Source organism: Clarias gariepinus, chromosome 14 (assembly GCF_024256425.1).
Source record: "Clarias gariepinus isolate MV-2021 ecotype Netherlands chromosome 14, CGAR_prim_01v2, whole genome shotgun sequence".
In the NCBI taxonomy this organism is placed as follows: Eukaryota; Metazoa; Chordata; class Actinopteri; order Siluriformes; family Clariidae; genus Clarias; species Clarias gariepinus.
The window spans coordinates 21,486,716-21,499,377 of NC_071113.1; the positions used below are offsets into that span (position 1 = coordinate 21,486,716).

General features: G+C 36.7%; 1 protein-coding gene across 1 annotated transcript; it reads left to right on the plus strand.

Moving 5' to 3' along the window:
- Positions 1-160: 160 nt before the first annotated feature.
- Positions 161-10,587, plus strand: narf (nuclear prelamin A recognition factor). The gene is made up of 12 exons (XM_053510925.1): positions 161-636; positions 1,048-1,118; positions 1,212-1,277; positions 2,368-2,493; positions 2,612-2,744; positions 2,939-3,073; positions 4,517-4,635; positions 4,878-5,007; positions 7,383-7,455; positions 8,153-8,290; positions 8,396-8,553; positions 9,734-10,587. The coding sequence occupies exons 2-12, from the start codon at positions 1,062-1,064 to the stop codon at positions 9,982-9,984; spliced, it is 1,386 nt and encodes a 461-aa protein (XP_053366900.1). The 5' UTR covers positions 161-636; positions 1,048-1,061; the 3' UTR covers positions 9,985-10,587.
- Positions 10,588-12,662: the final 2,075 nt, after the last annotated feature.

Below are 12,662 nucleotides of genomic sequence, written 5' to 3' on the forward strand. Positions count from 1 at the left end.
CTTGAAGTGCACTCAAACAGGGAACAAGTATAACATTGGGATTTGACCAAGTGCGGTCTATCCTCTAGACAATAATAAGTAAAAAAAAATTATTTTATTTTATTTTACATAAAAATCTTATTTAGTGTTTGTTTAGTTTGTTTCTAATTTGCTTTTGTGTTGAAACAATGACGTACATGCGCGCGCGCGCGTGCGTGCGTGAGTGAGTGAGAGAGAAAGAAAACGAGAGGAGGGGGCGATGCGGAATCGCGCATGCGCGCTGTCCTAGCTAAAGGACAATGAAGTCTGATGTTGTGTCAAGGTGTATAATGGAGTTTGTTGTTTATATTTTGAGCGGATTTCGATGAGTCTGGATAAGCTAGTCGGTACATGGCTGTATTCCATGTGACTGGGACCCCTGAACTTTTTAATGAAGAACATTTGGACCTCGCTGAGCTCACGTGCAGAGTTCCTGTTCGGACACCGTCCTTAGTGTTGGATCCGGCCGGGTTCGGGTTCGCGTTGTGCCGTTTTAATGCCGCTTTTTTTTTTTCTAAACTGGATTAGCATTTAATGTTTGAAGAGAAGTCTAACTGATTTCCAAGCCGAACTGGGATTTCCTTTTTGATTCTCACCCGAGGAGCCGCTTTCTTACAGGTAACAAAACCCCACCACATTTACTCTTAAACCTTTCTCATCAACATCACCTTATAATTAACTAGTAAATCCTGTGTCATCTGCGACTTAACGACATAATCAGAATAAACACAATCCTCCTGCTTCTCTTTATTCCTCAATCAAACAAAACAGCAATCATGGACAATCCTATTGTGGGAACCTTTAATTATCAGACACTAGCTGTCAGCTTTGTCTTCATGTATATTTGAAATTATGGCATTAAAAGTTCAGGGTGGCACTTTCTCCTTCCCATGAGATATAATTACAGAATCTTCACAAGACCTGAATTCCCTTCCCACAATGCATAGATGGATGGATGGAAAGTTGTTTTAGCTTTATCCCCGACTTCTCTGCAGCCATCATTGCTTGTGATTTTAAATTTTTTTCCAGGGAGACCTTGAACAATGTCGGAAGTCATCATCACGAAGAGAAAGGAGAAATGTGAAAATTGCACTAAACAGGTAATACTGGCATGAAAACGTTTAAACGTGACAAGATCTGTTTACAGTACAGTGACACGCTTGCTGAATTTTGCATTGCGTTTTGTTTCCTAGTGCAAGAAGAAGCTGACTGATGAGGCTGTAAACTTAGAGTTGGATGGAGATGTTGCCAATGGAGAGGTGTTTTTTTTTTTTTTTTTTTTTTTTTAAACCTCCATAAATGTCTATATAATGTGTAGGAATATCCAGTGCATCTAAAAAAGTATAACGTCGTGGTAGGAAAAGGTGCACAAGCAACAGGGATGAAGGCGATTGTTAAGCAAAACCGATAAAAATCTAATTGTAAGAGCTTCACAAGGTGTGGAGTAAGACTGGATTTGGTGAATCAAGAGCCACCACGTACAGACATATTTAGGAAGTGGACTACAACCGTTGCGTTTCCAGTATCAAGTCTCTCCTGTTCCAAAGACATCAGAAGCATGTTACCTCGGCTATTGGAAGAACAAGAACGGCACGGTTGCTCTTTGGTCAGATATTCTCTTTTCAGATGAAAGTAAATTCTGCATTTATTTGCAAATCAGGGTCAAGGTGTAAGTATCGAGAGATGCAGAATCAAAGGTGCTTGAAGATGAGTGTGAAGTTTCCACAGTCTGTGATGATTTGTCATCTGCTGGTGTTGGTCTGCTGTGGTTCATCAAGCTGAAAGTCAAAACAGCTTTCTGCCAGGAGAATTTTGGAGCACTTCATGCTTGTGTCTAGTGACAAGTGTCATGAAGATGCTGATTTCCTTTCCCAGCAGGACTTGGCACCCGTTATACCGGTTTGCTGACCATGATATTACTGTGCTGGATTGGGCAGCCAACTCACCTGACCTGAACCCCGAAGAGACTCTGAGCTTTTGTCAACAGGAAGATGAGAAACAACTGATCCAACAACACGTGTGCTGAAGGATGCTATCAAAGCAACCTGGTCATATATAATGCCTCAGCTGATCGCCTCCGTGCCATGCAACAATGATGCAGTAATTTTTGCTAAAGTGTTGAGTAGACATGAACACACATTGGTCATTCTGCGTTTATTTATAGCAATGTATGAGAGTTTCTCGTTTTGAATTAAATTACACACAAAGTACTTTTTCACAATATTCTATTTTTTTTTTTAGATGTACTGTACTTTTTGATCTCAACAGTCTCGCAGTAACTTAATGTCTATTTCTTTTACTTATAATGTGAATAATTAATCCCTGGTGGTGGTATGATATACTTCTTAGGTGAGTAGTCAACCTGTGTTGCTGAGCGCGTGTCTCTCCTGCGATGGCTGTGTGTCCGAGGAAGAGAACCAGAAAATCTCCCAACAGAGCCTGCAAGAGATCAACCGAGTTCTTGCACTCAATAAGGTGGCAAACATCTTCGACTGTTGCCTTTATGTGTTATGTCTGTCTGTAAAACTCAAGGTGTTTTATATGACATAATCAGATCTCATGCTGTTGTTTTATTTGGGTGTGTGTGAGACAGAAATGTGATTCCTCCAAGCACAAAGTCCTGGTGGTGTCTGTGTGTCCTCAGTCATTGCCATTTTTTGCTGTGAAATTTCACATGGGCGTCCCGGCTGCTGCACAAAAGCTCTGTGGCTTCCTAAAGAGTGTGGGTGAGTCCGCCTGTTATGTGTGCACGTGTTTGCTTCTCCGTACATGTTTGTTTGATCTAAACCTTAATGCTTGAATTTTTAAATGTGATTACATGTGGCAGTGTATAAGACTTACAGGATCCAGTGATTAGTGACCTAACAGTGTGATGTTCCTTGCACAAAGAAAGCTAAAGATGTTTTATTTTTGTCTTCAGGAGTGAAATATGTGTTCGACACAACTCTGGCTGCTAGCTTTAGTATTCTAGAGAGTCAGAGGGAGTTTGTACAGCGCTATCGACGTAGGCATAGTGATGCCCATGCCATGCCAATGTTCACCTCCTCATGTCCAGGTAATCCGGTTCTCATGACCGTGGTGTTCTGTTTAAACGTGTCCATGTTCTACATAGTCTAGTCAAGAGGAAGCCAGTACACTATATTGTGATGTAGTCATTCTGTACTTTAATAATGAGTCTTTCTTGCATCTGGAACATTTCGAAAGTATTTTATTCTGTATTGGAAAGTAATTTATTCTATTAAGGGATATAGTGGGATGCTTTTTTTTTGTGCAAGCACACTTTTCTTTTAGGGAGTGGTCTTTTGAGATAGCCAAGGCGTCCTGCGGGGTGGAGATAAATACCATTCTATTCTCACACCCTTCCACAGAGGCAGTTAGATCCTCTATGTAAACTCTTTACCTTTGTGAATCTTTTAGTGAATTTTCATTTATGTATGTTTGTATTTGAGGTGGGAAAATGTTGCAACAGAATCTATAAATTCTACAACAAAATATGTAAATGTAAGTGTAAATATATAAATATATGTAAGAAAGTGACTGATGTTTTATATTATTAGTTTTTCACCCTTGATAAAAAGTTAGATAGTCATTGGCGATGAGCTTGAGTTTGATTTTTTTGTTTTTTTTATATTGGAGATTCTTAGTACTAGTTCTCAGAATGCATGTGTAACACACCTACAGTACAACAAAACAAACAGGATAAACAGCAACTATAATGGGAATCTGCAGCTTTTAATGTAATAATCCCAAAACTGTAATACTGACAGCAGGAAATGCTGTAATTTTAAGTTGTGTAGGTGTTACAGTACGATAGAATTAAAAACAAGGGGACACTAATCAGCTACTACTGGACAACTGTGAATCAAAATCAAATAGCCCACACAGTTTCCAGGAGGCCAGATATATGATTTGTCCATTTTAACTCAATTTTTATTTATATAGCTCTTTGCTCTTTTGGCAGAGGACATTGCTGCAGTGCAGATTAACAGAAAAAAAAGAGAGAAAGAAATCCAGATAAATGTGCAAAATTTAAAAAAGAGGAAGAGAGAGAAAGTATACTCAAAAGGGAACCAGTCCTCAGCTGGATGATACCAGATAGTATGACCAAAAATAAACCTCTTCTGATGTAGGGTCAAAGGAGCAATTGTAGAACAGATCTGTTTTAGATAACACGAAGTCCATTCTATTGACCAAACTTCATTCCTAAAACCTAGAGCGATTATTGGTCCCAAGCCAGCACAGCAAAACTGTTTGCATCAATACAGTCCACAGCCTTCGTCATGGTCTTTAAGTGAAACCTCATTAGTTATCATGTGTGTTTAGGCAGACAATATGGAGTCATCCTTAGTGGCGATGTGATCAGAACATAACGCACTGAGTTTACTGATTATAATATAATATGATAATAGCATGCTTTCCTGACAGCGCACATCACTCATATGATACAACAGCTGCCCTGTTCTGGGCTCTTTAAACGTTTGCCCATGTGTTTTATCAGGTTGGATCCGTTACGCGGAGCATGTGCTGGGAAGCCTGGTCACTCCACACATTTGTACAGCGAGGTCACCTCAGCAGGTTATGGGATCTCTGGTGAAAGACTACTTCACACGAAAGCAGGTTAGTAGATGTCAAAATACAGTCGAGTGAATCACTTTTCTGATATACGTCTTGTTGGCAAACCCTATCAGTTTATCTTAACTAGAGAATGATTAAAGAAGAAAAAAAAAGATAACCTGGTCTTTTTCTTTATATTATATTGTAAACAACTTCTTATCATGTTAGTCTTTAATTTTTCTCTGCATTAATAAAGGAAGAACATTACTGGTTGCCTGATTAAATCCTGTCTGGTGTCTTGGCAGAAGCTGAGCCAAGAGCAGGTGTACCATGTAGTGGTCGCCCCCTGCTTTGATAAGAAACTGGAAGCAGTGAGAGAAGAGTTTCACAAGAGCTTGCTTCATACCAGAGATGTGGACTGTGTGCTTACATCAAGTAAGAGATCCAAAAAAATCTGTGCTGTCTTACCAAATATAAAAAAAACACAGTTTAATGTTAGTCACAATCTATGTTTTTTTGCACTTATGTCCTTCACCGATTAAGCTACCTTATTAGGTATTGTGTCTGGAGCACCGTGACCTTTTGTAGCACTTGTGGTTAATTCAAGGATATTTAACTGTTAAACTACATCACTGCTACTCAGGAAGTGTGATTATAATTTTTTACAAACTTATGTAGTTAATCAAATATGTAAAGCATTATCAGTGAGGGCAAGGTATATTATAAAAAGATTTATTTTAATTGATATTAATAACATGCGTATCTTTACTTACTGTGCCTTTCTGCTAGAGCTGATTGAATGAGTTCACATACAAATTTTACTCAGAGTTTGACTTTCCCCCCATCTTTTACACTCTCCTAAACTATAGCAAAACTACAAACTGTGTTCACAGTGTTCTAGCTATTTTATTTTATTTATTTACACTGCCTGGTCAAAAAAAAGTTGCACACACTATGATTTCATTCTTTCACCTTATATTTGATTACAAGAGACAATGTAACTAGGGTTAGAACTGAAGCAAGCCCATCATAACACTGCCTCCACAGAATTGTGCAGTGGGCACTTTGGTTGATGGGTGCGTCTGACACGGCCTTCACTTCGGTTTTAACTCATTTAACCACATTAATCTAATTTCTGATTAGTCTCATTATTCAGTGTTTTTCTTTTTCCTCAGCTGTTTAGTCCCAATCCTCATCACCTCATTTTCTTTTTCCTTGTCTACATTTTTTCCACAGGCAAGGCAGGGTATTTTTTAAATTTATTAATTTATTTATTTTTAAAGTGGCAGGAGTGGTGTAAAAGTTGGGACAGGGTGGAAAATGAGAATTAAAAAAAGAAAAAAACAAGTTATAAATTTTCCAAAAAAGTTGGGACAGTACAGCATTTACCACTTTGTACAGTTCTCCTGTCTTTTAACAACATTTAAAAGACGTGTTGGCATTGACGAAATCAAGTGTTGCAGGTGTTAGTTTGTCCCATTCTTTCAACAAACAACGTTTTAGGTGCGCAACAGTACGGGGTCTTCGTTGACGCACTTTTCGTTTCAAAATGCGCCAAACATTCTCTATAGGAGACAAATCAGGGCTGCAGGCAGGCCAGTCAAGCATCCATGACTTCCTGAAGTAGTCCTGAGCCCACACAGTTATATCATTTATTGATGAATGACGGTTTTTAATGCAGTGCCGTCTGGGGGCTCGGAAATCACGGCCATTCAGTTTAGGCTTGCACCCTGGCCTTTGCGCACGGTAATTTCTCCAGATTCCCTGATTCTTTACACTATGTTATGTACTGTATAGGGAGAAATGCCCAAATCTCTTCCTATCGTTCTTTAAGAAACGTTTTTCTTCATCATTTCAGAAAAATTTTGCCCGCACTTGGTGGAAAACTGGCAATCCTCTGCCCATCTTTGCTCCTAAAGGAGTGGGCCTTTCCTCGATGCTGCTTTTGTACCGAATCATGATTGCAGTCAGCTGTTGACATCACCAGTTTCAAATCACATCATTATTTAGTTATTATACCTCATTACTACCCCTCAATTGCCCCCGTCCCAACTTTTTTTTTAAATGTGCTGCAAGCCTGAATGGCAAGAATGGATATTTATTTACAAATCAAATGATGTTGATAGAAAAAAAAAAAGGGATTATTTTGTGTTTATACTGTCTGCAATGAAATACAATTTGAGGAAAATTTATAACTTGCTTGCTTTCTTTTTTTTATTCACATTTTCCACCCTGTCCCAACTTTTTCTGATTTGGGGTTGTACTACATTGCCTGGCCAAATATAGGTTGCTCTTGAATCTAAATAAGCAAATACTTATTTCGATTAGATAATTACTGCTGTGATTTAATATGTTTTAGCTGGCAACCATTTTTAAACCCTTACTTAAGTATTGAATATCGTCTTATCTTATTTTTAAAAAGCATGTAGGAAGATATATACTGTGGTAATAAAAAAATATATGATGGTGTTTTAGAAGACTCAAATTATTGGCCCTGAATCAAGCAATGAAAACGACTAAGGAGGATTCTGAAATTAATTTGGTTAAAAACGGTCTAACAAACTATTGAAATATAGAAGGGTCATGCTGAACTGTCAACTTCGCAGAAGAAATGGGGTAGGGCAAAAATCATGTCTGTATATATAATATTTATTTCACAGCTCTCGGTTGTGTCACAGTCTCGTTATGTGGCAATAAAAATCAAGTCAGCTGACGACCTGAATGTCAGGGTTAGCCATGTGATCTAATCACACATCACTTTGTACCTTGTGTTCTCTTATATAATTAAAGTGTTATCCATTTTATTTCAGTGGAAATTCTTCACATGATGGAGCGGAGTAACGTCTCTGTGGAGGACATTGAGCCCGTTCCTCTGGATCACGTGTAAGTGCGTAAGATTGCCAAATGTTTAGTGCGGTTAACGTCAGCATTGAGGAAGTAACATAATCTCAGTAACTCAAAAACAGAGCCTGGGGCATTGATGCAGTTACCCCTACTGTAACAGATCAGCCAAGACAAGTTTGGTGTTAAATAGCTTTAAAACAACACTTATTAATGTTAATAAGTAATTTTAGTCAATGTCTTCCAAAGTCTTTGGTCTCCAGTGCAGCATTAAAGAAGCAAATTTCATAAATCATTGACATTTTTTTTTGTAGATCATTTATTAGTTTTTCCTTTAGATAACGACTGTGAGCAACTGTAACCTAGCATAAGTAATTTATTAATTAATAAAGTTCTTGAAATCTTGAATCTAAGAAAATAGTTAAAATTGCAATGTCTTTAAGACTAAAGAGACTATTGTGGTCTATTATACTGTAGTATTATAGTGGTTATAGGGAAGTGACCGGAAGAGAGAAAAGAAAATGATCATCACTTCACTAGGTTACTATGGTAACCCTGAAGCAAAATTATATTACTTTAAGCTTTGATTTTGGGCAACGCGATACATTGTACTAGTCCTAATTAACATTGGTGCTTCATAGTATTGTTTTAGTAGCATAATGTTTAAGTAGTGATTTGATAAAATGTTTTCTGGCTGTTTGCGTCACCGTTTAACCTTTTGCATGTGTGTGTGAGACAGTTTTGCAGATGTCACCGACACAAGGTTGATGAGGCATGAGGGTCGAGGCTCTGAAGGTTTTCTAGAGCACATTTTAAAATACGCTGCCAAAGAGCTCTTTGGGCTGGATGTTAAAGAGGTTGTATACAAGACACTCAGGTGAGTCCTCTAGTAAATGTATAAAAAATTGTAAACGCATTAAACAATAGACATAAGAATTCTTAAGCTCAACTTGAATTGAAAAAAAGTTTGTGTTTCTGCTAGGAACCGAGATTTCCAGGAGGTGGTGCTAGAGCGTGATGGAGAGACCCTGCTTCAGTGTGCCGCAGTCTACGGTTTCCGGAACATTCAGACTCTGGTGCACCGCATGCGCAAAGGCAAAGTGCCCTACCAGCTAGTGGAGGTCCTGTCCTGTCCTGGAGGTATGAACGTGTTATAGGGTGAAAATAAAATCTTTAAGGATGTGGTTTAGTTTTGTTTTGCATGTGAAAGATGGTCAGTTATGAGTAAATTATGTACAGTGGATGTACAGTAAAAAATCTACATTTAATAAAAGTTGTGCAGGTCATAGGTCACATTAAAAAGTGGAAAAAAAGTTCAAAATTATTTATATTTTATTTATCAATAATTTATCTTTTTGTTTTTTTATATATAATTATGTGGTTGCATAAATATGTACACCCTTAAACTAATACTTTTTTAGAGCACCTTTAGATTTTATTACTCTTTTTTTTTTTTTTTTTTTTTTGGTCGGAGTCTATTAGCATGGCACATCTTTATTTGCCAATATTTGCCCACTCTTCTTTGCAAAATGTTCCATGGCTGACAGATTTTTATTTATTTGTTTGTTTATTTTTTTATAATTATGGCCAAAAAGTTTAATCTTGGTTTCATGAGACTAGTACATGTTTTTCCACATGCTTTTGGGGTATTTCATGTGTTTTTTCACAATTTTGCCGGCTTGGATGTTTTTCTAATGTCACTGTTGTGCCATATTTTCTCCACTTGATGATTGTCTTCACTGTTTTCCATGGTATATCTAATGTCTTGGAAGTATTTTTTTAGCCTTCTTCTTATATCTTTTAACAATAAGATCCTCTGATTCTGCTTTGGAAGCTCTTTGCGGACGATGGCTTTTGCTATAAAATGCGACTAAAAAATTTATGGAAAAGCCTACTAGAACAGCTGAACTTGGGGTTAATTAGAAGCATAAATGATTGCAGGTGTGTACTAACCCCTATTGTATTTAACACGAGTTAGAATGTGATTGCTTAATTCTGAACACAACCTTATCAGTTATAAGAGGGTGTGCACTCTTATTTTGTTTTTTATTTTTACTTCCCTCTAAAAGATTTCAGCTTGTTCTTCCATTGAGTTGTACAAATTATAGGTCACAGTTAAGGTGGAAAAAGTTCGGAAAATGGTTTGGTGAAAATGCTACATGCATTTAAATATACTTCTGTGATAACAGGGAATACAGACACTGTTCCAGTCCAGCCAAGAATTTTATTTATGTCACACTACTTTCCATGCAAATTGTACAACTGAATCCATGCAAACGGTCACAAACAGTTCTCCTGAAATGAGTGCCTTGTGTGACAGGTTGTTTAAGTGGACGTGGACAGGCGGAGGGAGAAGGAGGAAAGCCTGATCGATCTCTCGTCCAGCAGCTGGAAGAAGCGTACGGTTCTCTGTCCGTCCGGCTCCCTGAAGCCAACCCTGAAGTCCAACGTCTCTATGAGGACTGGCTGGAGGGACAGGACTCTCCACTTGTCCAGCAGATCCTCCACACTCACTACAACGCTGACACAGAGTCACCCTCAAACACCCTTGGCCCTGATATGCAGTGGTGATGCAGGCCAGAAAAGAGACCTGTTTTATTTCTGTTCGTCAAACTTTCCAGCTAGCAAACACAAAGATCAAGTAAAGATCGGGATGCAGCTGTAAAAGACTTTCTGTTTATAGGAGACATGTCACCTCTTAGCAGCCAATCCCAGATATGCTCTTTAAGGTTAAGTAACTTTCCTGATGATCAATCAATTAGAAGAGATATCATAATGAAATATGTCCTTTAAGCTTAGCGTTAAATTCTCCAGCACAATAACATAAGACCATCATGTAATTAATTATAGCTTTGAATTATTTAAACTGTTGGTGCCTGGCTGGAATACTTCCTAAAATAACAAAAGTGCAAAAAAGTACTAAATAGGTTACTTATCATTGGTGCCACACATAATAAAAATGTATTCACTGAAATAATAATGCTCACATTTATTATTTTTTGAAGCTGGATACAGTCTATGAACCTTAAATGTCAATTGCTTGTGCAGGAATATGCAATTATTCAAATGACATCAATTAGAAATCAACAATACAATAGCAAGTATATTTGACTGGCAAAGTTTGTAAAATCTCAGAACATACCCAGAAAAATTAAAAATTTAATATGCACAAGACGTTATGGCTTTACTGATTTATTTTCCTGATCACAAATTGTCAACCAGTTTAATGCAAACTGCTATCATGTGTGTGTATATATATATATATATATATATATATATATATATAATATGAAATATACTGTATATAATATAGTACAGTGCAAAAGTCTTAGGAACCATATTATATGCTGTACCAATTTTGTGTCGTCAAATCCCAGGAGCAGCTTACATTAGGTTTTTTGTTTCCATCTAAAAACTGGTCTGTACACTATATTTTATATTTTTACTTTACAGCCATGTAAATATTCTCCTGTAATATTATTTATTTATTATTTTATGTATGGAAATACTGAATGATTTTGTCATAATTATGCAGACATGATAAACATGTATATAAACATGTATAACAAAATTGGTACAGCATATAATATGGTGCCTAAGACTTTTGCACAGTACTGTGTATGCGTGTATATATGTATATATATATATATATATATATATATATATATATATATATATATATATATATATATATATATATATATATACACATATATATATATATGTGTATATATATATATATATATATAAAATGTGTGTGTGTATATATTAAATTCTCAGTTGTAAAAATCTTCTCTATTCTTCCTGAGATCTGCACAATTTTGCCAGATCAGATCATGTGCATCACTTTTGCACGTACCTGTTTACAGTCAGTAAATCAACCTAATTTGCTGATAGAGAAACTGTTGGTTGAAAATTAACTCTGCATATGACCACACGATGGCAATGTGTGTCCCTGTGTTAAAATCTAATCCTTGCCAAGCAGGCACCTGTGGTGAAGCTGTTTTTGCAATAGACAGGAGGTTAGTATTAGCAAGCTGGGTTTAATGATTTCTCGTGGATCATTTAACTTGATTTTTATTTGTCATGCTCTTTGGTGAAGCTGATCATTATCCTTTCATACGCAGGAGCACTCAGCAGGCCTCATCAGTATAGCCAAGGTTAAACAGACTGTAGGAGAAAGCGCAGAATGTTCATGTAACTCATATTTACACAAGCTTAGATTTCACATTGTTGCCACTAGATGCCCATTATAAGTGCACTGAATAGCAGATGGTGCAATATGTTACCTGTGCACAGAGTGAGTCTTCTTGTCTGACCACACATCATTTGTTAGATCGATGCAGAGTCGTAACTTGCGTTGGGTGTGTTGGCTGAACCACGGTCAACGATGAGCAGTAAGATAATGACTGACTACTATCAATGGGTTTAATCTACTTCTTTCTGCACTGCTATCACACTGAAAGGATAAAAATATATATGGGTGGGGAAACTCCCAGTGTAAATTTGCATTATGATTTTCTAATAGATTAATATCTCAAACCAGAGTGACTTCTTTCCTATCACTTTTATAGTTATGTTAAAAGAAATACAGATTGGTTACACATTAGTCAAATGACTTGGATCAGGATTCCTTGATATTTGGCCTGTCAGAAAAAGAAGTCAAGGGTTTGTTGGTTTCTAGGTAAAAAGGAAAACCTCTTGTACTTTAGCTTATCTCCTCCCAGAAAACCCATTACAACATGTAAGCATTTATGTTATCATTAAGGTATAGCTGAGCACAGAGTTCCCCTGATTTCAAATGGTTATTACACAAAATCCATCACAGATACAAACAAACTGTGTCTTACAAATGTAAACTTTTATTAATTATTTTTTTTATAAATGTCTCTTTTATAATTTTTTCTAACACTGTTTTTATGACATACATAATGGGGGGGGGGCTTAAAGCTCACTCTGTGGTAAAGTTAAAATTTTGCATCTGCCTTGTTAATTTATTTTATATGTGTAATCAGGAAGGTATGTTAGCAAATCAACAATAAAAATGCTAAAAGTTGAAAAAAAAACATACTCACCTTTTACAGATAAAGAGAAGGTGTGAAGGTAGATGTAAATGTTTACAGAACAACAAAGAGGAACTGGAAAAGCTTTAATCCCAAAACAAGTCCTTAGAGGTAAGTAGGAAGAAAATATGACTTACGGCAAGAATTTTGATTGTTTGATTATTAAACATTTCTTTGTAGAACCAA